The sequence below is a fragment of the Daldinia loculata genome (assembly GCF_022478755.1).
Source record: "Daldinia loculata strain CBS 113971 unplaced genomic scaffold F4817scaffold_4, whole genome shotgun sequence".
NCBI lineage: Eukaryota > Fungi > Ascomycota > Sordariomycetes > Xylariales > Hypoxylaceae > Daldinia > Daldinia loculata.
In genome coordinates this window covers 757,759-785,274 of record NW_026054858.1, presented here as the reverse complement: position 1 = coordinate 785,274, position 27,516 = coordinate 757,759, and the positions used below count along the sequence as shown (strand labels likewise).

At 43.6% G+C, this 27,516-nt stretch overlaps 8 protein-coding genes across 8 annotated transcripts; 4 read left to right on the top strand and 4 right to left on the bottom strand.

The window, feature by feature from the left end:
• The first annotated feature begins 712 nt into the window (after positions 1-712).
• On the top strand, positions 713-1,872 carry F4817DRAFT_181723 (uncharacterized protein). Its single transcript, XM_049298363.1, has 2 exons — positions 713-1,567; positions 1,625-1,872. Exons 1-2 carry the CDS (start codon positions 1,157-1,159, stop codon positions 1,730-1,732), a joined length of 519 nt encoding a protein of 172 aa, XP_049163058.1. The 5' UTR covers positions 713-1,156; the 3' UTR covers positions 1,733-1,872.
• A 1,931-nt stretch (positions 1,873-3,803) lies between these two features.
• On the bottom strand, positions 3,804-5,027 carry F4817DRAFT_356264 (uncharacterized protein; the record flags this gene model as incomplete). Its single annotated transcript, XM_049305772.1, has 1 exon — positions 3,804-5,027. The coding sequence occupies one exon, from the start codon at positions 5,025-5,027 to the stop codon at positions 3,804-3,806; it is 1,224 nt and encodes a 407-aa protein (XP_049163057.1).
• A 3,283-nt stretch (positions 5,028-8,310) lies between these two features.
• F4817DRAFT_181579 (uncharacterized protein) lies at positions 8,311-9,255 on the top strand. Its single transcript, XM_049298359.1, has 2 exons — positions 8,311-8,942; positions 9,018-9,255. The coding sequence occupies exons 1-2, from the start codon at positions 8,585-8,587 to the stop codon at positions 9,128-9,130; spliced, it is 471 nt and encodes a 156-aa protein (XP_049163056.1). The 5' UTR covers positions 8,311-8,584; the 3' UTR covers positions 9,131-9,255.
• Positions 9,215-10,917, bottom strand: F4817DRAFT_181586 (SET domain-containing protein). The gene has a single exon (XM_049298360.1). The coding sequence runs from the start codon at positions 10,706-10,708 to the stop codon at positions 9,380-9,382; it is 1,329 nt and encodes a 442-aa protein (XP_049163055.1). The 5' UTR covers positions 10,709-10,917; the 3' UTR covers positions 9,215-9,379.
• A 4,478-nt stretch (positions 10,918-15,395) lies between these two features.
• F4817DRAFT_325786 (uncharacterized protein) lies at positions 15,396-17,011 on the top strand. The gene is made up of 3 exons (XM_049301813.1): positions 15,396-15,963; positions 16,028-16,134; positions 16,232-17,011. Exons 1-3 carry the CDS (start codon positions 15,946-15,948, stop codon positions 16,383-16,385), a joined length of 279 nt encoding a protein of 92 aa, XP_049163054.1. The 5' UTR covers positions 15,396-15,945; the 3' UTR covers positions 16,386-17,011.
• Positions 17,012-20,932: 3,921 nt separating this feature from the next.
• On the bottom strand, positions 20,933-21,848 carry F4817DRAFT_312149 (glutathione S-transferase domain-containing protein; the record flags this gene model as incomplete). Its single annotated transcript, XM_049300093.1, has 2 exons — positions 20,933-21,142; positions 21,252-21,848. The coding sequence occupies 2 exons, from the start codon at positions 21,846-21,848 to the stop codon at positions 20,933-20,935; spliced, it is 807 nt and encodes a 268-aa protein (XP_049163053.1).
• A 283-nt stretch (positions 21,849-22,131) lies between these two features.
• Positions 22,132-24,411, bottom strand: F4817DRAFT_181500 (uncharacterized protein). Its single transcript, XM_049298358.1, has 3 exons — positions 23,126-24,411; positions 22,676-23,075; positions 22,132-22,611 (listed from the first exon to the last, which is right to left on the bottom strand). Exons 1-3 carry the CDS (start codon positions 23,748-23,750, stop codon positions 22,410-22,412), a joined length of 1,227 nt encoding a protein of 408 aa, XP_049163052.1. The 5' UTR covers positions 23,751-24,411; the 3' UTR covers positions 22,132-22,409.
• A 188-nt stretch (positions 24,412-24,599) lies between these two features.
• F4817DRAFT_325779 (AAT-domain-containing protein) lies at positions 24,600-26,285 on the top strand. Its single transcript, XM_049301812.1, has 2 exons — positions 24,600-25,081; positions 25,146-26,285. The coding sequence occupies exons 1-2, from the start codon at positions 25,046-25,048 to the stop codon at positions 26,178-26,180; spliced, it is 1,071 nt and encodes a 356-aa protein (XP_049163051.1). The 5' UTR covers positions 24,600-25,045; the 3' UTR covers positions 26,181-26,285.
• The last annotated feature ends 1,231 nt before the right edge of the window (positions 26,286-27,516 follow it).

Here is a 27,516-nt window from a genome sequence, read left to right as displayed (position 1 = left end):
CATCGCGTTAATTGCCTTTTCAAATTATCAAACGAGAATTATAAATTTGCCAAGCTATCATCGTCATCATCATCGTTATCATTGTCAGGCACATACATACTTCGCTAGAATATAGGTACTTTAGGTACCTAAAATATCCTGGAATTGCTTTCATAGAGTTTTTCTCGGAACGGTCTTCAGAAGACCGGGAGTGTTCGTCCATGTATCGAGCATTAACCATGTGTTGTTGTGGGTCTCTTCTCCGCGGGACCGAGCATTTTGCCTTCATTTCGGTCGCTTACATCTTGAACCCCACAAAACTCCTAGGCTTGAGAGGCGAAATACATCACATTGAAGTATACACCCCCCAACAACTTGAATAGCTTCTTTTCCTAAAATTACTCGGGTTTAGTAGGGTTCCTGGTGACCAACTCTTGGCTCTTGGGTGTCTCGAATACATAATAAGCCACGGATTCCACCAACTATCTAAGACTTAATTCTTTATATATGTATTTTCAGTAAGACCGATATATGCCTCTATCTTTGTTAAGAATCATTGGCTTAACTATAGTGCCTTCATATTATCCATTAGTAGACCTGTCCCTTTCCCTGAACCTAGCCAGCAAAATACACTATTGGTGGCTTAAAAACTCAAACGAGACGATATACGTATTAAGGAACCATTCCGTCTAGTTACCGTATCACGTGGTCACGTATTTAACCGTTTACACCGTATTGGATTTCCTATTCCGGAAATCCCCGCCTCGGTGGTACCGTTTCCTCTCCTTTTTCCCTACTAGCCAGCCACCCAACAATTCTTAGGTATTATTACGGGCTTGAAACCTGTGTTATATATTATTACTACTTCCTCCCGATTCTATTCTTGTCCCTATACCCACCTCTCTTCCAATAATCATAGACTCGGCTTTCCGCTCTTGGAACGGCGTTGGGATCATAAATACACAAAAGGTAGCCTGGCGCAGCCTATCTTCACTTACAATAAACAACATCGACACGCGACATTATACCGAGGAATACATACAAGAATACGAACAAGCTCTCTCATCTCACCAATCACAATCCCGACGCCTCTATATTTCGATTCCGGCTGCTTATCACGCATCTACTACGCGCCCCGAGCAACATTTTACAATCCCGCGCGAAGCTTTCATCGCTCATGTCGCGACGTAATTCGTGTGTATCTGACGACAACGGAAAACCACGAAGCAGAACGACATCTCAACGTAGCCACAAATCACCACACCAACAACCGCGTTCGCCGCGCCCGTCTTCTCATAATAAATCATCGCAAAACCCCACGAACTCTCAGGCGCATAACCCATCCCCTCTCAAGATGGTTACTACTACTTCAACGACGTCGCATCACCATGGCGACGAAACCCTGCATTACTACCTGCCGGACACAAACACGCGAGAGGCCGAGTTGCAAAAACAAGGGTGGATGGAACCAATAGTAATAGACGACGAAGACTTGATGTTTAGCGGTAAAAGCCTGAGTGCTTGGTATGAGGAAGAGAGGAAGTCGATCAGTAGTCCAGCCGAAGAGGAACGACGGGGTCGTCAAAGAGTGAGTTTCACCCTAAGATCAGCGGCACAATGAGACATACTTACACCGGCGACTCAGGTCCGACAGCATAATTCACATACGCATCACCATAACCACCACAATCACCACCGTCATCATCCAAGTTCGACGACTACATCCGGTAGCCACGAGCAAAATAAACACTAAATTACCGATGAACGAAACGACGAACGCAATTCGGGACGTGGAGTCCCGAGCGGTTCTCATTCCCTTTCCATGATACCCAACACAACATTTGCATGACTACATGGGCAGGTGTAGAATTAACAGATTTAACGCGCGCGTTACGATTTATACCGATTCGATCGATCCTTATTCCGGACCGAATCAAACTATCTATAATCGCATTAGATATACGACTACATTGGCGTGCCTTGAACTTCAACTATCACAACTTCACGAAGATACAATGGGATATAGACCAGTATTAGACAGGCCATTCCGCATTCATTCTATTGCCCGGGGGAGCATTGAGAATTTCTGCATTGGCTAGGCGTTTATCATTACCCTGCTTTTTTCCCCCTGCATTGCCAAGACTACGAAATTGATACGACGAGGATACGGGGTAACTTGAGGCGTCTCCGGTGGCGAGAGACGCAAGCATAATTATTGCTGGTGGTTTGCTTGAGCAACATCCAGACTTGGTCGACTGCCTGAGATAGGGGACACTGCATATGCTCCCAAGAGTTTAGCTTATCGGCCGAGGCCGTAGCGTTGAGGTATATTCGAAGAGCAATAATACGCTCGGTCTAAATTCAATTAGTTAGACAACATGATAGCTGCTGTTATCTTTATGGAGTACTCTACGCTATGCCTTCATCTATAATATAGTATTCCTAATATAACATTTAACCAGAGCATTACTCGAACAGTCATTCTTATAAGAGAAGATGTATCATCGCATGTTTGTAATACAGCCCCGAAGTGGAAACGATCATTGTTGATCATATGCACGAAACCTAGGTTAGATGAAGTAGAGCTATCTGTATAGCTGATCATCTACGTGTTACTCAGCTAGCCGACGTATATAAATAACACAGATACGGATTTTTTAGTCACAGTTTTCTCATAATAGTTACAAGTCGCCATATTTTATACAATTTTTGGAAACGGTAATTATTGTTTTGCTTTCCCTATATGACGTCCCTCTCGAAAACAAATACGGTTATTGGTAACGTATTGTTAGTAACCACCAACAAATGATGTAGAGTAAACGGTGACAATACTTAGTCTGCATTGCGGTTCGTCGCTACCATCTAGCTTACCGCCAGTGGAACACCGGAGCGGGACACGGGGTATAGGCGATCATATACTACGAACCAATTAAAGGCCGTCGTGCTAGCCCGGAAGACGTCGATGTCTCGAGATAAGCCAAGTCTGATAGGATGATAATTGTCTTGTCTTTCCTAAACCATACGACACGAATGATGCCCGAAGACTTGAAGTATCATATAGATCAGTCCTCTGATATCAAAGGTTTAATTTTCCAACGACTAAACGACTGCTTAGCAAAAGATAAGTAGGTATTTTATATGAGTTCGGGTCTAACCCCTTTCAAGAATCCCCAAAATGTACTCTATCGTCTTATGGTCCACACCATTATCGCCGATACCTCAAATTGCGAAGACTGCTATATTCAAGAAGCGGTGTAAATGTAGGACCCCTCTATTAAGGACTAGGTACGAAGTAAAGGGTGAGAATTCGCTGGCGGCGGAAACTAAGGAGTGGACAACCCCCCGAAGTGGCATGTTGTTTCCATATTGCTGTCTTGAAGGAAGCATTCTGGATTATTTAGGCCTCTATTCAGACGCTAGGCTATGTACTTCTGTCACCGAGTGTGTCTCGTCTCAACATGTCATGCTCTATATACTATACTCACCGGTATGCTACTCTTTCCAGAGCTATTCATCCATGCCCTCATCTTCATTCCTACATTTAGGGGCCTCGGTGCTAGTTTGCAGCCAGGCTTGGAGCGAGATGATGAATGCATTAAATCTACTCGCCATAGACGGGGCCCCGAGTAATGAATCTATGAAAGATTGTCGAACATATCTCGGGAAAGTGTGCGTCACGAAATGGTGCGAATCATGAAATGCTACGAGAATCTAATATATCAAAGACGGGGATAAAAGACAGCAAAACTTCTAATTAGGTATATATCCCTATCAAATATACCATTAACCACTCAGGGATAGAATAGGTGGCTTTTCTTTCGATTTTACCAATCCGGTAAGACCTGCCATTGGTCCTCAAACTTCAGTCCACCTCCCCCTATTAGGTCACAGTTTAAGTGTCCCCATTTCCGGCGAAATACTTCCTTGCCCGCCTCTGTAAGCACTTCGAGAGCCTCTGAAAATCCCGCGGAGTCGTAGTAGAAAGGTTCGCCCTGGCCGCCATGCTGGCCCGACTGCCATGTATTGCGCCCACGACCGCTGTGCTTGTAGTGAAACATGCGATCAGCAACGCCTAGCAATACCTTCCAGTATTCCAAAGGGTCGGCGGGCTCCCGGGGGGCAATTCGCGTATCCCTTTCCTGTTTATTGTCTTCTGCGGGCGGTGGGGGATTTGGGTCACGGAAGCTGGGCGTTATGCTCGGATCTCGGTATAGAGCGAGGAGGTTGTCGAGCGCGACGGAGGTATCAGTTATAACTCCACAATTGGCGTCTTTTTGTGTCCAGTTTCTCATGTGTAGGCGGGTGTAAGTATCACAATCCGTCATGTAGTACGGGATTAAAGTATCCCAGCCGCCAATATCTTCGATCGCCATCGGATTCTGTAGCGTGAGGTGGTCGTACGCAAAAAATCGTAACCCCCACCTATCATCCGTCTCCAGTGTACGATTGAGCTCCTCAAGACACAAGGTATATAGACTCTTGTAGCCCAGATCACCCGCACGCGGCGTGAGGCCCTCGAACCCGTTCTCGTGCCCTAGTGCGAGGACGTCCATATGGCTCCAAAAATAATACGGCCAGTTGTTGGTATAGGATAGCGAGAGGTAGAAGTTCTGCAGCTGCGCGAAGCTCAACAATACCGGCGTCTGAACGATATTTACACCGAGGCGCTTTAAAGACTCGTGGTTAAGATACCACGGGTGCTGGAGACCAAGCTGGCCACGCGCGTTGGCCTGCTGCATGCCGGTATTCTCGACCACATAAATCTGCTCTGCCGGCCAGCCCGCCGTGATATAAGACACTACAGCTTGGAGCAACATGGGCCAAGATCGAGTGAACCCGATCACCAATGGCGGCGCGATTTCCAGCCCATACTTAACCCATACATCCCTCTCGGCAATATTGTATGTCGGGATAGGTGGTGGGTTCGAAGTCGCTAATGCTGGAAATGGGTCTTGTATGGGGGGCGGCGTGTAGGAGGGAGCTGGTTTATATTGCGGAGTAGGTCCAGCTTCCGTCGGTTTTCCTAGGTGGACGTCGATAGGTTTCATCAACTCACGTCCAGAATTTGCATAGAAGAAGAGTATCAACAAGAAACTACCGCTGAGTAAGAGTCCGACCAGGGACAACATCTGTCTCGGACGTATCATCATGGCCCCCGGAGCTTCTATATTAACTGAATCGCTCACTCGAAGCTTGAGCCCAGCGTCGAAGCTACCACCAAGTTAAATAGTAGGGAATTCTACCTGGTAGACATACTCGATATTTACGGCCGGGAATATGATTAATACCGCGCACAGGAAAATTCGAAGGGAAATCAATTACACCAAGGAAGGTGGCTAGAATGTCCTGGATATACGCAAACAAGGCAAACACAAATCGCATCCTGCAAATCTTGGTCTAGGATCAAGTATCACAGTGATGATGGCCTGAACTAGTGGCGTAGCTTTGTGAGCGCACAACTACATCATCGAAGAATCCGTTTAAGGCAAGCATTTCATGGTAAATGAAAAGACGCAGTAAACCAATTATAAGTCGCCTAGTGGTGGCTGAACGCGTCATATATCCGTCACTTAGCGTATCCCACAATCTTGAAAATCGACATTTCACCAGAGACGCGACGGGTTGATATCCTGCGGATGGGTTGACACTGCCTGAGGAATAAAGCCGTATTGCTGTTCGCATAAGAAAGTTATATGATACATCTATTCGCTGTCATATACAAGCGATGCCTTATGCCCCTTTTCAAGAAGTCTCTCGGTTTGGTATTAGCATTTCGGTGGCAATGCTACTACCAGCTTCGTCGTTCGAGCTAAGGTATTGGTAGGTAGCCTTGAAAATATGGTGCTAAAGGTGTTTGATAGCAATCCAAGTTATTAGCCAAATTCCTACGTACAACATATCCCATAATATTAAGAAAGGGGGCAAACGAAGAACTTATCCGAGTTACAGTTGTAACATATATGATCAACATCCGCTCGGAGAGAAAGGCTCGGCGGCAGATTAAGTGGCTTTCACCTCCGCTCCGGTGTTACGGCGATCATCATATGGCGGTTGAGGTCCGACTTGGCAAAGACGGCATCTAAAATCTTGGTATTCGTCTAAACACGCCACCATGCGCAAATCGAGCTTAGAATGCGAGTCGCAGATCACCCATTCTTCACCAACGGAACATGGTGTAGTAGTAAGCCGTATAGCCGCTGCCTAGACCTTGATGATTATTGTTGTTGGTTCGCTAAAGTCCGGGGCAAGGTCTCTCCAGATGTCGATCATATGCAAGCCAGCTCAACCCCCGGGGCTTGTCTTTCCCTGGGTAGCCTAATCGACCAGGGCAACCTGGGTAGGTATTCCATATAGAGGGGCTAGTCTACGATGGGTTATCCGACAATGGTATTTTGATATTCGTACAAAGACTTTGAACGAGCTTCCTACCTAACATAGGATTGAAATGCAGATTTAAGTCTTTAATGTCGGTGGCGGGGTTGGGCATTACAGACCTGTACATTTTATTAGTTTCCGCCTGCCATCTCCATGGGAATTTATTGTACATTATTGTCCCTATATGGAAATAAATATGAAAAGAAGTAAGGTTAGGTAGTTACGTATCGTAGAGGAGTAGAAGCGTAAGTGTCGACTTCCTAGGACATGATCCTTCCCGTCATTTATTAGAGACTGGGCCGGAGGAGTCAAATCAATAGCTCGTAATGCGATCCCCTCTCGCTACCGATTGATAAGAGAGAATGCATGTGTATATGGGTATGTATGCAGTCGGAAAATGGCGGTAAGCGGGCAAGCCGTCAACTTCTCTAGATGATCGTGATTTAATCTACGGGTCTCGCAATACTCCGGAGATGCCATTGCAAACTATGTACTGTGTGATATAAATCGTTCCAGAAGTTCCATAACTCTCTCGTCTGACATCGTACGTGTAAGACTATGCTATGAGGTAGAGGCATTGATATTGGTGGTGATGATAATGGAGTATCGAGAGAAAGTCGCCTTAGGTACGTACGATCACCGAACTGAATCCCTGTCCTCGGGCGTGTAACCCCCCGCACTAATGATACTAACGATGGATACGTGATTGACATAATGCATTCTACCAGCACAGACGTGCGGTTGGTCTACCCAGATAACCTTGTTGCAATAATGCGCGATGGTAGCGCCACGCTATTGTATCTCAGTAGTAAGACCATTCACGATCCTTCTAGGGGAGGAAGTGATCGTCTGAACCCTAATCAGTCCCGCTCGTTTCCCTCGAGCCGCGTGGTCGATAATCTTCAACGGACTTTGCGCATTAGTCTAATCAGACGTTTGCCGAAGTTCGTGCTACGAGCCTCCACGCAAAAAATCCCTTCTTCTTATATAGGTACCTATATGTATAGATATCTATCCTTCTTAATCTACGTGCTATCATTTTCTAGTATACTTACGTATATCGTAGTTTTCGTAGCATTAGAAAAAAAAAAGACTACCTTCGCTTAGGAGCTAGATTGGTAAAGGTATAGCTTCGCCCGGTCACGAGGCTCTCGATCATCTCATATATGTAATGGTATCGCAGCCGATACCGGGATAGCTAATATATACGGGGTACGGGGTTCGATAATGGGGGGGGTGGCATAACGGAAATGCATCAGCCGGTAGTTGGTGATCTGCGATGATGCAGGCCATGCCGCCATCCTTCCTCTAGTTAAAGTCTTAGCCCCAAGGTAGATCTTGCGGGACAAGACGCATATGAACATCGTTAAGACCCAGATACTCAGATTAAGACAAGAAGAAAGAAAAGCTTGTGTCCAATTGCGTGTGTCGTATGACGCGGGGTGGGTTGCCGTATATACATACATACGCAGCCGACACTCAATACCAAAGCCCGCCGGTAAGATACTATATGAACGAACGCCGTGCAGATGAATATATTATGACTCCTATATGATAATACCCAAGTCATGCTGTACGTCCTCCAGATCCGGTAGCCTGACGCATGTCGCCATCGACCCAGTTCAGGGCATTACGGTCAGGCGTTCATCGGTCTCTGGAGACATCCGGCTCCTCGACCTACCTACTATGGTACTACATATAAACTTTTCTTGACTCAGCGGTAGTATGTGCAGTATGTGCGAGAGCTGCACGCTAACGCAACAGCAGCAGGGGTTGACGACTGTGGCCCGGATGGTTGTGATTGGAGGGGATGCAGGTTTCATCATCACATCACCCTCTCCCATGCAACACTTTCGAGAGTGAAGCATGTGTACCAACCCGGTTCGGCATTCTCATATAGCTCAATGCTACCTTGGCTGATGTGTATATATATAGGTACCTATATATATGTGAGTCTGTACCTCCACACTCTGCCGGTGAGAATCCGCCTACAGTTTTAGATGCGTGAATGTTACCATAATCTTATTCCTATAATAAATACAACCCGAATTTTTATAAATACCGAACTAGCGGGATTATTCTCTTACTTTCGCTAATCTAAACGACGTCCTATCAGTTCAGCTGCTAGAAAACGCCGTGGTCTTTCCATCGATGACCGAACAAGATTAGAAGAGATACAAGCGTTGCGCACCACTCCCGGGCTGGTAAATCCCAGCAAATTGTACACGATATGCCCCAAGCTTCGAGAGAGTCGGGCCGATCGGCCATTGTTGATGACATCGATGCCATCACACCATGTCCCCTTACGCGTAGCGGTCCCAAAGCAATTAATGAATCCGACATCATCAACTCGATCAACAAGTTCCAAGAGTCAAGATCCCCGTCGCCGTGTTCCGAGTGTTCGTCGGACAGTATGCATGCATCTAGGAGTAGAAGACGAGAATCCCTCAAGGCCTTAGAGGAGGGCACAGAAGGCGACCCTGAAAGACTATGGGAACGGATGCTTGCGCTTCAGCAAGTTTACGGCTGCTATAATTCGGCTAGGATGAGCGCGGCGCTTAGCTCGGGGGACGTCAGCTTGCTATTGCGTAAGTGCTCTCCTCCAACTATTCAAGAGATTTATAACGTAGTTCTTGAATATGCTGCTAATTCATATACACCAGCTTCTAAGGCATGCTTGAACCTTCTCAATGAGAATATTTCTTTTCTACCCGACGAAACAGGGGGAGCATTTAGAGGGTGGAAACCGAACGCCGGGAGCAGGCGTAGTCATTAACTTGACACCTACCTACAAGGAAAGGAGCGCCAGAAGCGTAGGTTATGACAGAACGAGTACGTCATCTAGTTGCCAAGAACGGCTTGGGTCTGGAAAATAAAGTAGTAAAGTAGTGTGCTCCGGTATGATTAGGCGTCGGCGGCAGATTGCATTTTGATACCCCTAGTGCGGAGTTTGAGAATGAATTGATCGATTAAGCAACCGTATCGGCCATAAACCCTGTATGCCAACGTGCATGTATACGATAGCTCAACCGTCCGCCGTTAAGAGGCTACGGAGAGCGTTCTCCAATACCTTCTGACATTGCTCGCGATAAAGCATAGCAAGTTGCTGATTACTATTGATAGCCTCGTACTCCGGTTCGTTCACTTCTATCTCCTCCAGATCCATACTCAATTTTGCTCCTAAGGTATCGACAATCTTTCTAAGCACTTCATTCTGAATATCGCCTCGTACGATCTTATTCAAGCTGGCGTCGTTCGTTTCATCTCCCCCTTTTGTAATGCTTTCGTACAAAGCAGCGATGAGGGTATCTTGAATATGTGAAAAGCAAGGGAGGCAGCTCAAGGAATCTGCGCTCAAAAGTTTCGACCGCCCGACGAATGAACTACGATGAGCCATAGGCCTCAACGATACAACATGCGAAGCCGCCAAATCACCAGCCTCTGGGTCTGCCCTGGTCTTGATATGGACATAGTCGTTGTGGAGATCATCGTTTTCTGGGAGTATAAAGCCATACCCCAAAAGTAGCTCGGCATTAGTTTTCATACCGTAGTTGTTGAATACTTGTTCACCGGCTGAATATGTCTGCCTTGACTTAAGCATGCACATTTTAGTCTGTTCATCGGTGGTCCAAGCAATCTTCGCTAGTGGCGAGTGGTTTCCGATGTCGTACAGCGGAAGCAGCACCGAGAAGTCATCTAACTCGCATGGCAACCCCAGCGAAGCTTCGGCGGGGAAAATAAGTGACGGTCGAAAACTACGGCTAGTGAAAATACTATAGGCCCAGTGATACAACGGCCGAGTATACTCTATATGGTACTTCTGCGGGAGTAACTTCAAGGCGTTCTTGTGCTCTTTTTTGAGGGTTGACTTGATATCCTGAATAGCCGCAGAAGCATTGGTCCCATTGAGAAATTCGATATCGTCTGAGGGCCACATTACGGGGAGGATGTTACTCATATGTTCGAGTTGAGGTAAGGTCCGGATATACGGCCACCACTTGGACTCGGGTCCTAGAAGGTATTGCTGCATGAGGAAAAAACGGCCGACGACATGAGGTGGCGTTTCTTTCAAGAATTCTTCTGGGAAATATTCTCTACTCTCGCGACTCAGGGTGTCTGAGTTGGATGGAGAAGCGAAAGCCGGGTGCCCACGAATAGCATCGAGATAGGAGAGGGACTTAGAAAGCGGAAGAGTAACTATGACATCGTCCACTCCAGTCGAGCATGAGTCTTTCACGCGGAAAGACCCTTTGGTGACCTCGTCATGGTATATTTCAATGGCGGGATTAAGATATCCACCATCACTCTCTACCCACCGAAGCAGCGCATCATAACGTTCTGATATCGTGGCCATCCCACTCGCGAGATATGAATATGTGGTTGAATGTGTATATACCGTATATACCCAAGTATATAATTCTCACGTGGTTTTTTACGCGCGAAGAGAGACTATGAGTATGTCTTGGGTATTTCTTCAGCGCCTTTCAAGTACTATTGATAAAGCCGGGTTGTTAAAAGGTAATAAGATATAGAGTGTAGGAAATATATAAAATTGTAAGTGGCTTCGTCGTGGACTTGGAGTAGGTACAAAGGTTAAGAAAATTACCCGTATTACGATTGTGGCTCAAGGTGGCTCAAGGTGGCTCAAGGTGGGCTTAGTTCCCCAAGTGATTTGTGCATAAATGGACGTGCATATATTTTATGCGCTACCCTCAAAGAGTAATATATTTATGCAAGGCTCACCAAATACACTGACATGCGACGATACTCATATTGCCCCTTGGTAAGGGCTGCCATCTGAAACCGTCGACAAAAAGGAGATACTATGCTAGTATAAGTCTCACACATTGGTAAATGACCCAGTAAAACCAAATCTATAGTAGCCGAAACTAACAATTGTCAATAGTACCTAACACCTATGGCTAACACTAAGGCTCACCATCACGATCTCTTTTGTTCAACCCGATAACCTAGCGGATGGAAGAGAAAGATGTTCGAGCCCATCTTTGGCCTCGATTTCATTACCTACGACTTAATATGAAGTCCCCTTTAGCAGGGTAGATAGATATTCTAAGCTTTTGAAAACAAAGGCGGTACGGTCGTCTGAAGAGGTAGCTAGCAGTTAACCTCTCCCCAAGTATCAACCAGTAAGACAAACAACATGGCACGATTTGTCAAGCAAAGTGCCAAATGGCGGAGAGGTATCCGAAGCCGGCACCTATGGGCTTTTAATGAGGAGGTTCCCAGTTGTGCGCATGGGTTATTATACTTAAGCAACTAAGGCTTGTCCGTCACCGGCGTCCTCTGATATCTTGGGTGGTATAATATTATTCTATATAAGCGTTTCACGTCTGACCTATCAGAGGCATGTTCTTCATCATGCGCAACCCTTCCTACTCTGCTAAGAAGGGTATCCCGTGACGTTAAAGAATTAGCCTCTGCCCCTATTTTCACTCCATAGATCTTACGAGCCTTCGATCGACCCGAGCTGTGAGTTTGCTTTAAATCTCATTCTGAATACACTCGAGGTCTTCTTACAATGGCTGTGGGCCGCTCTATCACATTTAAGGGACAGGTATACCATTTTCTAATCTAAGTGAGCAGCGCTCTTGAGGTATATTTATAAAGGCGACATGAATAAGCCATGATGAAAAGATGAAATAAAATACGAAAATAACATCCACCCAGTAGTCATTTGTTATGAACCTGAACCCTAGCTATAATATAATAGCACATATCAATCTTGCTCTTACCAATGAAGTTTCGCCTTGCTGTTCCGTTTCCTTTCGGCTTAACCCTTAGCGGGTTGGCAGGATGGACGAGATATCAGTCCTTTAGCATAGGAACACAAACCTCCACTGCTAGACTGATTTCTTATCTTGAAAGTATATTGTCTACTCGGGAATCACATGTATGTCGGGTACTCTCTTCAGGGTAGGCCATTGACTAGCGAGCGTACCGTGCTTCCCATGCATATTTTCAGTGGGATGTCTCGAGCAATTTGGGACGACCTGGAAGTTTGCTATCAGAAATAGCGTTAAGCCACCCAATTTAACTTCTTCGAGAAGCTCATTAATGTTGCTTCTAGAAGCGCAATATATTGGAAGATCTTATCTCGGAGAATTGCCTGATCCCCCCTTTTCTCAATATCCTCGTCCTGTCATCCGTTAGAAAGCATTTCAAGATTGATAGGCTTACTCGTCATAAACCTTTATCGGCAACATTTTTTATGTACTATCAGCTCCGTGTGCTTCCCGTAGATACCAACTTCTTAATAATGCGTATTGGTAGTTACTAGTTATCGACCTACTAGGTAAGTTTACCCGCTTCGACGTGGCGGAGAAACCATGTTATGGTAGCATCTGTACCAATTGGTTAATGTTTATGGGCAGCCAATACGAAAAATTCTAATGTAAGTATGAGGCACGACTGTGGGGTCTTATTAAGCTACCTTGATGATCTTAGGAGATAGGGAGCCATGGGTTGAGTTAAATGTAAAAGTATTTCCATTTTCTGCTTTGATATTCAAATCGCTCTCCTTACGGGTCGTATCATGCTATTAATCAACATTGAAAAAAAAGGAGATGACGTTTTGATCCCAGACGGGTTATTCCTGTTCTATTGTACATACTATGTAATCTTCGTGATATGCATGCAACTATGATTGATGTAACTTCGCAATGGAACGGTTCGAGCCTCGCCGCTCCCACGGATCCTTTTAGTTCAAAAGTAGCACCTAAAAGACGGTGTCATTTACGTAAGGTAATTATCGCCAGCCAACATGATAGAATCGATGGTTACATCATTATCAAATATCTACACTACCTATGTACCTCCTAGCTCATACAGATTTATTCGCGTCATGAATAAAACGTTCCTCATTTATAAACTTGTACCCCTTGCTATGATCACCTTGTCGTTTAACGTGTAATTGTGTAATTGCTTCCAACAGTGTGGATTCATCTAACTTAAATTTGACCCGAGACGCTGTACTGGGTCGGCATTTATTGGTTGAAAATTTGCCCTGGTCTTGTTAGCTCCTTGTCTTCTTCAGTATCCACTGGAAATGATGATTGTGGATGTTGATGCTCGTACGTATGGCGACATCTAGCACATCATTTTACAACAGCACGACCTCGTGTTCAAATCTAAGTGTATGTTTTACATTAGTACCTCGCGTATCAATTTGGAACGAATCCTTCGACCTTTATTTTTGAGTCTCCATCGAGCTTAAAGTATGGGCTGGACAAGTTAATCCACGTGGCTCATATTAGGCGCAATAGAATCCGGTACTTGGATTTGAAAACCTCCATATTAAAATCATTAACTACCAAAGATAAGATAATCTTTTCAAGTTCATTTTTAGTAAATGATGGTTTGTGGGCGCTTAAGATTTCTAAAATAACAGTATCTTTAAGAATCTTCTCTCGAGATGCTTGATATCGAGTCGTTTTACTTTCTTTATTAAAATTTAAATACCTACCTTGGTACCCATATGGCGGTAACTGGGTGCTTATCATGTAAGTAAGTGGCTGAAACTGCCGCGAATCCTTGTAACCATGGCTCTATCAGCTCCACTTTAGCTTCTGGAAGGGTTCGCTGGCTTCAATGCTGGCTTTAATTTCGGCCCTCATTCGTGGGTTCGTGGGGATGACCAACGCTTGGCTGCATAATATCATGGCCACGATGATCTTGATGGCTCTAGATGGCCCACGTGCAACTTCTTTGAGCAGATGGTGCGTTTCGAGCTTCTTGACACCAGACCGGCGCCATAGTAGATATGTTGATGTTTACATACGTTCACACAAGGGTCCAATTCGTACAGCCAGTGTTTACGTATGACTTCAAGATCTGCTCCATATGCTTTTTATACTTGTTTTGTGCATATATCCTAGATCCCTACTAGGCTGTGTCGAAAGTACCTAATGTATGTGTGTATTGGGTAGATACTTAACCCCCAGTAATACTTTGATCATCCCCTCATCTTGCCATCGAGAATTTCTTTTCCGAGGACTCATACCCGATGATGAAAGCCCCTGTGGCTAATGAACCAAACAGAAGGGATAAACAGTGTCTTCCCCATGTCTTCTTCCCTTACCTACCTGCGTCACCTCCTAATGTGCTTTTTAACGGGCTTCGGCTTTGTCAAATAACTTGTTTCTTGTTTTCATTCCATGTCTCTCCGGTGGAGTATGTCTCAGTGCGCGCTTTAGTGCCGCTGTTCTAGAACAGAAAACAGAGAACTAACCGTTTAGGTACTTACAGATCCAAGCATGCGGTTACTGACCTGTTGCGTTACCTTAGCCCGGTACTTGGTTGACCCTTAGCCGTTTTGCAAGGAACAAGACTGTCAAACTGCTTTGGTTTTTCCTCTGATTGGCGGCGGTGACAGCGTTGTCGGGAAGACTGTCGCGGCGGGTATTTCTCTCATGCTGTATAAGTGGATACTGGGCCGAGTCCTCGGTACATATTATGTACAATGTGACAATAATAACAACAACAACAATAATAATAATAATAGCACCGTGTTCGCTATATTTTACGTACCGTATCTTATACATTAATATGTAAAGGACATGTATAACCACGATTTGAAAATTTCTTACTGTACCTACTATGTAAACATAATATTTAAATGTAACCCGGTTATGCAAAGTCAGTAAGCCAGAGGAGAGATTTCTTACCTTAGGTATGCACTGAAGCGCCCGTTATTGTTGTTTATATCATGCGGTCCAGCTCTCTATCTGACGTACATGATAAGAAGTACAGGGTGTACTTAATAGCTCGGAGAATAGTCCGTGGAATTAGTTGTTTTTGGACCTTGGACTCGTGTCAATTCGTTAACCTATGTAATGTACTCTGTAGGGTAAACACGGTAGCCCAACGCTAGTAAAGAGACCCGCCTTGTCAGACCACCGACGAAGTGTCAATCGTTGGTTCGAACCATGAAGATGGGTCTTCGGGCGAATACGTACATATGTACATACGCGGTAGACCCCAGTGGCTCTTCTAGCTCTCCCTGGCAAGTTCAAACCAAGCCTTATTTACATATGTACTATGTATGGCAGTTATGTAGGCTAGAATACTACTAGAAACTGGAGACTGGACCGCATAAGCAGTTTCCAGTACCGGCTAACTCCTGTCTCACAAGGATCATGGTACACCGACGATAATCAACAAGCCCATCCAAATGTCATCAGCGATATGTATATGTAGGTGTGGGCGATGGTCTTGGCACTTTTAGAAAGGGTAGCGTGGTCTATATGAATCCAGGCACACCTGGCCAAGGGTTCCTGGCGTTGTACGGTCTTTCGGGTTGTTAGTCGAAAAGCACGATCGACGATACAGCAGGCTTAAATACACACATATGTCCACCCACCTTGAACCTCGCTCATTATTATCTATACGTCTCAAACTATGAACGCAACCAGTTTTATAGTCGGTCCATTGAAATACAGTCGAAATTCGCCATCTTTTTAATTATCTAACCTAGGCTCTAGAATCACCAGAGCTTATATAGCACGGCAGTGACTCACTGAACGTCATCCTTTTCGAACATAGCATCGAAACGGTCGTCCAAATTTTTCGACAATGTGTGATTATACCCAGGTATATACCTTATATTAGGCGCCTGAATTACAGCCGTGGCATATACTAACCCGAACTTTGCCAGGTAGAATATTGTTGCCAGCATTTTCGCTTTGTGGTACAGAGATGGTGTTCAGTATATGAGAGAACAAACAAGGTCTGCGCACCGAACGTGACGCATTTGGAAATAAGGTAGTGTTTCTCTAGCCTTGCAGCACGCTTACTCACATGCTGCTTATGCTTCATTCTCATAAACCACTTGGCCGGTCACTGACAGATTTCTGACCAGACATGATGAATTATGCTGTAAGCTCCCCTCATCCTCTCACTTGCAGATTTTTGCAAGGATCCTCCCGCAGATATCGACATTTAGAAGACACCCCCACCTTGTGCTCTGGGACATAACGAAACAACGCAACTCGCATATCAATCTTCCGGCTTGAGAACCCTTACCCCCCATGGAGGAGAAAGTGGGAGAGAGAGAAACATTTTGCTTTTTTTTATTACTAAATTTTAGGACTTACTAACAGTCTCTAGCTGATTGCCGGCCGCGATCACCGCCACCATGGGAGTATATGATCAGGAGAAGCAAGAGCTCTACACCATACATCTAAACCAAATTCGACAACCGAGTTACACGGCATATTAAGGAAATAACAGGAGTTGAAATGCTTTGGATTGTTTCAAGGATATAGATCATCAGCACAGTGCCGGTTCACTTTGTATCCGGTCATGCTACACGTTTTTCAATTATGGGCATTTTTGAGGAGTGGGGAGCACATCAGTGTGGCCAAAATAGGATCTGGCACGCTTGGAGTCTGGTGTTTTAGGTAAGATTTATGGTTATGCGGCGTTATATGCGACTGGGCTCCGGAAACCCGAGGGTAGCGTCTTCAAGCGTGGTGTAAGATGACTTGGATAGGAAGGACATAGTATTTCGTTATACCATTGATTGTTGGTACTCAAGGAATGTCGTAAGGCGGTAAAGCGCATGGCCAACCTGGGAGAAAGGCTGCATGTTTCCCGTAGACGGATACAAGTGATCACAATACACAAAGTCCGAATCTTACATTCACTAGGTTCTGTGCTATTAAGAAATGCCACCCTCTTACGCCAAGAGCTCTCTTGCGGATCCCGAAGACTCCAAGTCATACCACGAAAACCATTACTCTCTTGATAAGCCAGATTTTAGTAATATCATTAACTAGCTGGAATTAAGGCGATAGGTATAGTTATGTGCTGGTTCATATGAGGACCATTTCTAACAAGAATAAGCCAACAGCATTATGGTACAGCATCTAGCAAGCAAGCAGTGCGAATCATATGGTCACACGACCAGAACTCTTGAGATGACAAAATTCCAATAAGACGTGGATGTGTTTTTTTGCTTCAATTAACTAGATGAAGAACATCACTTGTTGAGCTTCGTCAAATGCCGTCGCACATTTATAAGACGTGCCAACTTATTAGAGCGAGAGGTGAATATACTTAAACGAAAACTATTATGCCGCCACGTTGTCAGAGGTCATCTATGCCGTCTAAGAGGTAGTTTAATCGAGCCGCATCCGTCTACGGATATTGCACTTCAATCTGGGCATATTCCCGCTCCACAAAAGCCTTGTGTTGCTATTGGGCATCCATACACGACCCCTAAAGTAGAATCGTATTCGCCAACAAGGTATCGCTATTTTAGCATTTCCATTAGATAAGAACAAGGCTACGAAAAAAAAATCTAGGCGAGATTGCGAGGCATCATTTGTTTTTCCAGCGCGGCAGGTCAAGTATCAAATTCACCTATGTAAGAGACAATTACAGAAGCGACCGATGTTCCTGATCGACAACCTTGGTGGCAGGCCGTTGTACGCCCACTCAGTACTGTGTATTAGTAGAGACTAACCTCCAATATTACGCTATCTTTGGGGATGGGCACGGATATGATGTTCATATGCTTGCTCACTCCCGTCTTCACTATAGTTGTTTAACGTCAGACGGACGAATGCGACCATGCGTGCATCATATGTAGGTCACGCAACTTCGCAGGATCTTACCTGGCTTATCGGCTTTTGGGATTATTTGTTTTACGAAATGCCCTTTTGCCAATCACCAGTTATTAGATTTCTCAATGGAGTATACGGAGTTACGATATTACCCTTTTACGGGGCTATAGACTTTAGATCTAGACCTAAAATATATGGTGCCCGTCGCTATCGGGGCAAGGGAATTCCCCATCCCGCATGTCTTCCGGTCTTCGTTTAACGCCGACCTATGTCAGAGTCGCCAATGTAACCTACCTAATTAGGTACCATGACTGGCATTTGCGGTCGGGAATCCTACAAGATAGTCTTTAACACCGATGAACTATTTTTTACGTATTATGTACCTAGCTAGTGTATTTGTATGTTGTTGTTATTCGGGACTCTTTAGTCTGTCTCCTCCTGGTGCCACAGCGACACGTGGGAGGAACTCCTCTTCTGGGCTCCTCTTCTGGGCTCCTCTTTTGAGGTGTACCTAGTTAGTTCATTTTGATAAGGCTGTGCTTACAATATTCCCGTCCGTCCGGTAACCTCGCTTATTCAAGTCGCAACAAGCAAGATTTCGCATTACTACAACCCATCAGTTTTTGCAATATATCGAATTAGCAAGTAGGGATCTATTAGCATCCGCTGCTCACTATGCTCTAAATCGATATTATATGTTCTGGTAAATATTAGTTACCTATACATATAAGAAAAGCTTTTCGAAAGCTTCGAGAACTTCACTAAAGTTAACTAGACTCGACCCGTTCGTTACCTAGACTAAAAATGCCTAGGTGTTATAATTTCCGATCTATTATTTTAGCTTTAGTGTATGTACGCAGGGTCTTCCTCTAGTCCGTTCTCCCCTGACATCAACTGCCCACATAGTACGGAATACAATGTAAGTATCCACTATGAGCCCTACAGTTTATGCCGCAGAAGGATCACCATTGCAGTAATAGTGTATGTACTGCTATTATGGGTGAGTACATGCGAAGAGACCCGCTCAATCAACTAAGTACACCGACTTATCGATGTACGAACTCGGGGAACAAAGCCCAAATATTTACTACACATTCGGGGCTTGCTTTGAAATAGATATGTATAACCTTCTAATGCGGAATAGAATTTAGCCTCGAGTCGATGGTGACTCTATGTCGGTTATCACGGCCTGCCCGTTGTATTTGACGACTGGAACTTAGAGCTATTAAGTGGATAAGTTGTAATGATTTACCGTTTCTACCTATTCACCCTTGTACTCGTTACCTACCTAGGTACATAGTGTATAACCATGTACCTAAGGACATGCTATCGATCCCTGCGAGTGCTAGTATTATGTTCCTCTTCGTTCGGCTTGGAAGTTGAAACAGCGTCGGCCGAAGGCGAAAGAAGAAAAACCCTTGCAGGGTATACTTAAACCCCATCCATGTAACTCGCAACTTGCTTTACCTGTTTAACCTATTGACCCCACATTGAACCCGCATGAAGCCAGACTCATGTGACAGCGTCGATCATATTTGAATTTTGAGACAGGAGATCGTAAACTGAGCCTCTTACCTATAACGTTCATGGGATATTACTTTTTCTGAAGTAGCTTAAGAAATAGTCGCTCAAGGGTATACCTGTCGGCCCTGGTAGTTGGGCTCGTCATGTTTTGGTTCGGCAGATCAACCCATGGCCTCATTTTGTGGAGTTTATGGTAGGGATCCTAAGTTAAGGCTTACGACTTGGGATTGTTAAAAAGACGTATACATTAACACTTACATGCAGAGCAGCATCTACTTTTATCATAGAAAGGAATATGGTTAATATACTTAAAACTCACTACTGTAGTTAAAGCGCTTGAGTTACGTGTAATAAGTGCCTAGTACTATATTACTAGGCGCGGACCGACCCGGAAATCTAAACGGTAAGACTTAAGAGGCATCTACCTAACCTATTCGTAATCTACAGCTTGGCTTGATTAGAGCATGTTGCTTGTTTATATATGCGGATCATGCGAAGTGCCACCATATGCAATATACTACTATGTACATTTATGGCCAATGATCGCCACCTATCGACCGGAATCTACGTCTCCCGAGCAAAGCGCCTGAGCGCAACACGGCACAACCCTTGTAGGTGACGAAAGAATAACCGGCACAGTTGTGTATGTATTGCATACAGCTCAAACAACCGTTTAGCAAAGTCTTATTTTTAGTAATGTCGAGCCAAGACGATCGCCTTTAGAGTCTGGCCAAGTCTAATCATGCCATTCCTGGGGCCATGGTTTCAGTGTCGGCAATGCTGGTTAGAAGTTTGAAGTCTAGAGGTTTCAAATAGACATTCAGCCAGCCACTAGGACGGCGGGGCAAGCCACTACCAAATGGACTACTACTAATAAGTAATTTGCCACGGGATGTTGTTGGGGGATAGCATTCATCAGTTAGTTAGATATTTTTTGCTAACTGATGTATCGCATATAAGGTCTAACTTCACACATAGTCTATTTATAAGATTATCAAGTACCTACTTTTTTAATATTTACTTCTCAAGTTAAGCCAATCAAGGAATCATTATAATTTACTCCTTGGAGAGAACTTAATTCTTAAATCTTTGAATTAAATACTATGAGTAAACCGATGTTGTAAAACCACAAGCTAAAAAACCCCTGCCGATGAGAGATATTAACATTGGACGACATACCTCATAATATCAATATAATCAAACTTATTGCTGATAGTTATTGGAACATAAAGTACAAACAAGTTGTAAAATCATTTTAAAAGGGTTAGATTTGCTTAGGAGAATAAGGGCAAACGTATTCAAATAAGGTGGGTTATAATAATGTAGCTTGCCTACACGTCTTCCTAAGTTAAACACCTTAAAGCTTCGGGCTAACATATATTCTTTGGATTTGATCTTGAGAATAACGTCTTGGAAAAGTGAAGTCCTTTATTTAGTCTCCGATATATCCCATCATGTCCCCTGATAGCTCAATCTCGACCTTCAGGACCAAAGTCCAATTCTTCATAGTATCGGTAGATGCCCAACGAATAGTCTTGTCTCTTTTTACTAGCCAAGTACTCGCTAATCCTAGGCCGTTCCTTCACAGCGTCATACAGCTTGAATACGTGTGCATACTTGCCCGACTTCTCGGCTGCGGTCATAGCCTTCCTGAAGGCAAATTTGGTGCCGTCAATACACTAGGATATGTTAGCGGCTATCCGTTGACCCGGCTCTCGCGTTTAGACGGTGTCCAAACGGGAGCATTTACATAGATAGAACGAGGAGAGAAGAGACAACAAGGCTCACCTGGAATAGCACCAAGTCTGCATAGGTCAACTGACCGCCGTACAACCACGGACCTTCTCCGCTGGCCTTACCCTGCAGCACACGTTCAAAATAGCCTAGAAACTTGGGGAGACGGGTCTTCACAAAATCCTTGCTTTTCTGCTTCGCTTCCTCTTTCTGGTCCTCATAGTACAGCCCAGAAGCGATAGGATGGTGGCAATCGTGAACCTCATTACTCAGACCGTCAAGGGCTGTTAGAGCAAGCGCGTTGACCTTGTACAATGCGTCTGGGTGCTCCTCATCGTCTTCGCTTGGCACCAGTCCAAGCCGCGGCCCAAGATACAACAAGATGTTGGAGGTCTGAGAGATGAGAAGATCACCATGACGGAGGATGGGAGGCGCGAAAGGCGGCGGGTTGAGATCATCGCCTACATTACCCTCGTCGATCTGCGCCGTCACTTGGTCAATACCCTTCTCAATCTGCGCTGTATCCGTGTACGTAGCCCCGCCCTCCTCAAGCGCTAGGCGTACATGCTCTCCACGACCGGGTATGCCGGGCCAATATATAAGCTCGTATGGCACGTCTTTTGATGACTTTTGTCGCTTAGGAGCAGACATGTTAAGGCGATAGGGGTAAGTAGAGTACCTGCAAGTACGGAATTGTTGTGCGGAAGGTCTAGTCCACGAAAATGCTCTCTGATAGACTACTCCAGAAAAGAGTCGACTTTTGAACATAAAAAGGGGAGGCCGACCAAGGTTAATGAAGGCGGAAACATGGAAAACACATGGAAGCTATATCTGAAGAGCTCCGACGGGGCTAGGTAAGCTTAAGTATGCAAATAAACATCCGGTGCCTGTAGATATTAGGGCGTCATGAATTCCGGCATAGCCGTGAGATAGAAGATTGGACAGAGTCTTGCTTGGGTGGATACCTCCTAACTCCTTGCATGTGGTGTTGTGCGGGGGAATGGGGAATTATATCGATCGTATGACGTCGAGGGCATTTCTTTTTACATCATGCAGGTCTGTACTAAATACCGGCTTTCATCGTAAGGGGTATTTGAAAGGTAAAAGGCACATGATTAAAAGGGTTATCGGGTGAAACTAACGTCTCGAACAATTTCCAACGCAATATCGTGCCAACCCGCAAAGAGAAGCGCTATTGTTTATTCAAGTAGTTCATGATGACTTCGACACTGCATCCTGAATGATTTTGCGGCACTCGACTGGGTCTGAGAACACATGCCAGACGTTACGAGGCACATCCTTGAAGGCCTTCTCGAATCTTTCTGGTTCATTCTTGGCCTCTATGCCGATGGCCGCAATATCTTCAACTTTGCGAATGAGTATCACCTTGACCCAACCAGGGTATGCCCGATAGCTAGAATTTACCCAAGGTCAGCGGCAAGATAAAAAGAAGTATATGTGACGGAGAAACAACTTACATCTCACCATAAGCCTCAGGATCAGACTGGGTCGAATCACCAATGCAAATCATCTTCCTCTTCGGAAGCCACGAGTGTATCTTTTCCATTCGATCAACCTTATAATCTTCTGTACCAAGAGTAAGAGTCGTTAGTAGCCCCGGTAAACTCATCCAGCTAGCATCACGAAGAATGATAGTGCCATGCGGATAATTCTTTTCGCGGAAGTCGCGAAGGAAGCCATACAGGTTATACGGCGATGCGGAAAGATAAAACCATGGTGAGGACTTTTGGACAAGGGATTGTATGAACTGATATAATTCCGGCATCCCGGGACAGACTTGAGGCGTATCGAGGAAAGTCGTCTGCAGGATGCCAATGGGATCACTTGTCTGAGTGATCTTGATCGTGTCGTCTATATCTGTTCTTTGTTAGCGACTCTTACATGCTTACGACTAAATAAATGCCTACCTGATATTATACCCCAACCCTCAGGATCAGCGTAGAATGTCTTCATTTCTAGTATGCCATTGGCGCCTTTGGGAACCTCGGCAAATGTGGGAATAAGGCTACCACCTTTATTGTCAGGAAGCCTCTTAATGTCGCTGCTAATACCATTTCTACCACCGGGACCAAGCTTGAGCGGTGTCTTCCCTCCCTGTAGTGCCTTGGCCTGAGCACCGGGCTTGATATCCTGTACGAACGGTCGAATGCGCTCCTCGATGGTAGGATAATTCGGGTCTTTACTGTCCAAATCGATCTTACCGGCGATGGCACTTACGGCGTCGATAACGGCGCAAGACGAATGCTGAGTGAAGGCAGCCGAGACAAATTCTGCTTCCCATTTTCCCGTACTTTCATTGCGATAGGCAGTATTATCGAGCAACCAAAGGGTGTCTTCGTTCGTAATAGAGCGAGGGAAAGGGTTCTTCTCGCCCAAGTACGAAAAAAGCTGAAGGACTCGATCGGTCGGGGTTGGCGCAGATGTGAAGGGCGAGAAGTTGGGCAAGTCGTGTTCTGTCTCGTCAAACCGACGCTCTTGTCGCGTGCGATTTTGCATGTCGACCGCGCCGGTATGTCGGTAGCGTATAGCCATCTTTACAATGCGACGCTTATTCTTAGGGGGTTATAAGGAGATTGGCTTCTAGATAGCGTCTGTTGTAGTCACTGTGGCCGCTGTAGCTGATATATTAGGGACGTTTACTATACTAGCGCGCGATCTCGTTGTGTTGTGTTCGTGTGTCTATAACCGACTGAAAGATGAAGATGGTTCATAGAGTCGAGAATATACTTCGATTCCTAAATATATATATACCTGCCTACCTAGGTATATATAAACTGGCTAAGCAGCTAGACGACGATCAATAGCAAGACTTGCTGAGGTCAACTGTCAGATGCAGGACGGCGGCCTACCCATTTCGTCTGGCCTAGCTGCACGGTAGCGTCATGTTAGGGCTTCGCATACAACGCTGCCAGGGCTGCCTCAGCTTAGGTCGTAGGCAGGGAATGGCGGTGCGTGCATGGGTATGCACAACCCTGACACCGTTTTTGCATGGCAACATGGTAAATATGCTGGATAATGTACCGTGAAGAGCTTGGTATGATGCGTTTCGAGTTTGAAGTCTCTCTATCTAACAACTTGGCACCGGAGATCGTGGTCGGCGTGATCAGGTATGTCGCAACTCTAGTGTAATATGTTAGTAGTGTACGTGGTATCGAGCGAGAAAGATGAAGAATCGCTCCAATTCAACTTGGCTATCGTCAAGGCGCATACTACCTAATGTATAAACCTTGGCGGGTGGTCTACGCGCCACCTACGTAATATCACATTAGTGCGGGCACTGTTCAAGATACGTTAGGTACCAGGGGTACCTACGATGTGTTTAGGTACATATACCTGTCCAACACCTCACTTATACACTTACATATATCATATATGTACCTGCTCACCTAAAGTACCTATTTTTTAATGATTAGCGTATAATTATAATTATATATAGATGCCGTTGCTAAGATTAGAATTGCACCAAGGGCTTAAGGTCGAGTTTTATAAACTACAAAATGTACCTAGCTATACTTCTAGGCCTTCAAGCCTCCACCAGGTGATAGTATACACCAATATGCAGGTACGTTCTCGCTATTCACTAAGAATGCATGTCATGCGACATGTACGAATAGAATAGAGCTCTACCTAGGTTAGAAGAATGTAGTATTCGATGGGGATTGTCACCATGCAAGAGGAATATTGCAACACATCCAGGTTCGTAGCTTTGGTGTCTTTCGTGCGGAGAAGCATTGAAAATCCCCTTCTATTTAGCAACTTTTCCCTCTACGCCACCTAAAGCCTAAGCGCGTGAACTCATCGGGTTCTCATCACTATTGAATAACAAGATGCTCGAAATCCGGTGCAGCGGAACCCCTTACGAGGTAATATCTCTGAAAGCAACCAGTAGCCCATCCTTCTCGATAGACTACGCTAAAATATTGCTAGATTGGGTTTACCCATGGTCAGCTAGCCAAGGAGAAGATATCAGGGTCTATTGATTTCTATAAACAGCTGTTTTGGGAGTCTTGTTCGATGACCTGGGCAGAGGTCTTACAAGAAGCGGCAAAGTATCATGATATTCTGAAGAAGATCGCAGCGCGGTACCTCGTGGAAATTGGCGGCATTGCCGACGGAGCGCATATACCGTTTCTGGATATTCTAGCGTTGAATATACGATCCGAGATAACCTTCGGTCTCTTCTCTGACACATCCAACGGGATCACAGATATCCCTAGCGATGGCTGTACGAGCTTAGGTTGGCTAGCCAGGTCGAAATCCTTCGTTGGTCAGAACTGGGACTGGCGGATAGAACAAGGTCCAAACCTCATAATATGCTACATATCACATCCAGATACAGAAATCCCGGATATCGCCATGGTGACCGAAGCTGGTATTATCGGGAAAATAGGACTTAATTCAAAGGGCGTCGGTTGCTGCTTGAATGCAATTCGCTGCCACGGTCTTGATCGATCCAAGTTACCTATACATTTCGCCCTTCGCGCCGTACTAGAATCAGGATCTCGAGAGGAAGCGGTGAAATTGATCAAGTCTTCTGGCGTCGCTGGAGGTGGGCATATCTTGGTAGGAGATGCGACAGGCTCGGTAGGCCTCGAGTGTACAAGCCGTTGGGTGAAGGAGTTATCGATGGATGACAACGGGCGGGTATGTCATACGAACCATCTTCTTCTAGATAAGTCAGGTATCGACGAACCGTTATGGCTAGAAGACTCCCCTTGGCGTTTATCCCGAATCCGAGAGCTCGCTACTAAAATATCCGAGCCGACTCTTGATACAATCTTTGAAATTTTCAAGGATACTAAGGATTATCCAGCTTCTATCAATAGGAAACAGGAGGTCGATTCTAAGGCCCAGACTCTATTCACGATTGTCATGGATTTAACAAGCAGGTACGCTCAGGTCACGGTTGGGAGACCTACCGAGTACAGCGAACGACGATTTCTGAGATTTGTAGATGGCTGAACGAACCTCTTTGCTGTATCTACCTCTTATTCGGATAAATTATTTTCTACTTGTATTAGTATTTATTTTATTTTATTTTTAATATTACACAAATTCGTTTAATAGCTCCCAGCAACCCATTGAGTAAAGTATCTAATACACTACCTACGCTCAGGGGGTAAGCAGTGCATGTTCTTTTAAGAAATGTATTTTAGCGTCGTTTCCCCTATCCAGGGACGTAAAATGTACGTACCTACATATTGGATGAACCGTGCTATCGATAACAGGGATTTATCTAGGTTTACGATTGACCAGATAAGCCATTATGTTAAAATAAAAAAAATAATCGCATATTAAATTAAAATTGGTAAAAAATTACTTGTTATAATTTAAAAAATATTAAATATATATTTTTAAATTTTATTACGGTTTATTATAATAAAATTATTTATTTAATTAATATAATATTTATTTATATAATAAATAATTATAATTATTTTAATAAATTTTTTTTTTTTTAAATTTATATAAATTAAATTTTAATTTATTATTTATATTTAAAATAAATTATACGGTTTATAAAACGAATGGCGTTTTACACGTTAATTTAAATAAAAAAATTTATTAATTTTATAAATAACTTTTAAAATTTTATTATTTTTATACATAAATTAAATTTATTAAAATAATTGTTATTAATAATAATAATACTTTTAATATTATTAATTATAATTTTTAAAAGTTTAATAAAAAGTTTAAAAAAAAATTAATATTATATAATATTAACGGTAATAATTTTTTTAAAATAAATAAATATGTTTATATATTATGACGTTTTATACCTTTTTTTTTATAAAAAAAAAGTTTACTTTAATTATTAAAATAATATATATTTTAACTTTATTTAAAATTAATTAAAAATTAATTATTAAATTTTTTTTCGATATAATATATTATTTTAATATTATACGGGATAAATCCATTAATAATAATTTATTTAATAATTTAAACATTTAATTTTATTGTTTTAATATTATAATTTATTATAATAAATAAGTTTTAAATAAAAATAATTGTTTATTTATTTTTATTTATATAATTAAATCGTATAAAATGTTTTATAATTATAAAATTACAATTTAAAAAATATTAATTATTAACATTATTAATTAATAAAAAAGGTTTATTAATATATTTTTTATTTAAAAAATTAAATTAAATAAAATTTACTTATTTAAAATTTTTTATAAAAATTTTATTACTTTTTTTTTTTTATTAATATTGATATATAAACGGTAAATATTAAAAATATCCGCGCGATTTAAATTAACCTTAATTTTAATAAAGTAAAAACAAA

Bases quoted from the DNA above. Each gene is read 5' to 3' on its own strand.
- F4817DRAFT_325786 (XM_049301813.1), top strand. The intron at 16,135-16,231 runs GTAGTGTTTCTC...ATTTCTGACCAG, and splicing joins GTGACGCATTTGGAAATAAG to ACATGATGAATTATGCTGTA.
- F4817DRAFT_181579 (XM_049298359.1), top strand. From the start codon at position 8,585: ATGCCCCAAGCTTCGAGAGAGTCGGGCCGATCGGCCATTGTTGATGAC. The intron at 8,943-9,017 runs GTAAGTGCTCTC...CATATACACCAG, and splicing joins GGACGTCAGCTTGCTATTGC to CTTCTAAGGCATGCTTGAAC.
- F4817DRAFT_325779 (XM_049301812.1), top strand. From the start codon at position 25,046: ATGCTCGAAATCCGGTGCAGCGGAACCCCTTACGAG. The intron at 25,082-25,145 runs GTAATATCTCTG...AAATATTGCTAG, and splicing joins GCAGCGGAACCCCTTACGAG to ATTGGGTTTACCCATGGTCA.
- F4817DRAFT_181723 (XM_049298363.1), top strand. From the start codon at position 1,157: ATGTCGCGACGTAATTCGTGTGTATCTGACGACAACGGAAAACCACGA. The intron at 1,568-1,624 runs GTGAGTTTCACC...CCGGCGACTCAG, and splicing joins AACGACGGGGTCGTCAAAGA to GTCCGACAGCATAATTCACA.
- F4817DRAFT_181500 (XM_049298358.1), bottom strand. From the start codon at position 23,750: ATGGCTATACGCTACCGACATACCGGCGCGGTCGACATGCAAAATCGC. The intron at 23,076-23,125 runs GTAGGCATTTAT...AACAAAGAACAG, and splicing joins GGGTTGGGGTATAATATCAG to ATATAGACGACACGATCAAG. The intron at 22,612-22,675 runs GTAAGTTGTTTC...GGTAAATTCTAG, and splicing joins CCTGAGGCTTATGGTGAGAT to CTATCGGGCATACCCTGGTT.
- F4817DRAFT_181586 (XM_049298360.1), bottom strand. From the start codon at position 10,708: ATGGCCACGATATCAGAACGTTATGATGCGCTGCTTCGGTGGGTAGAG.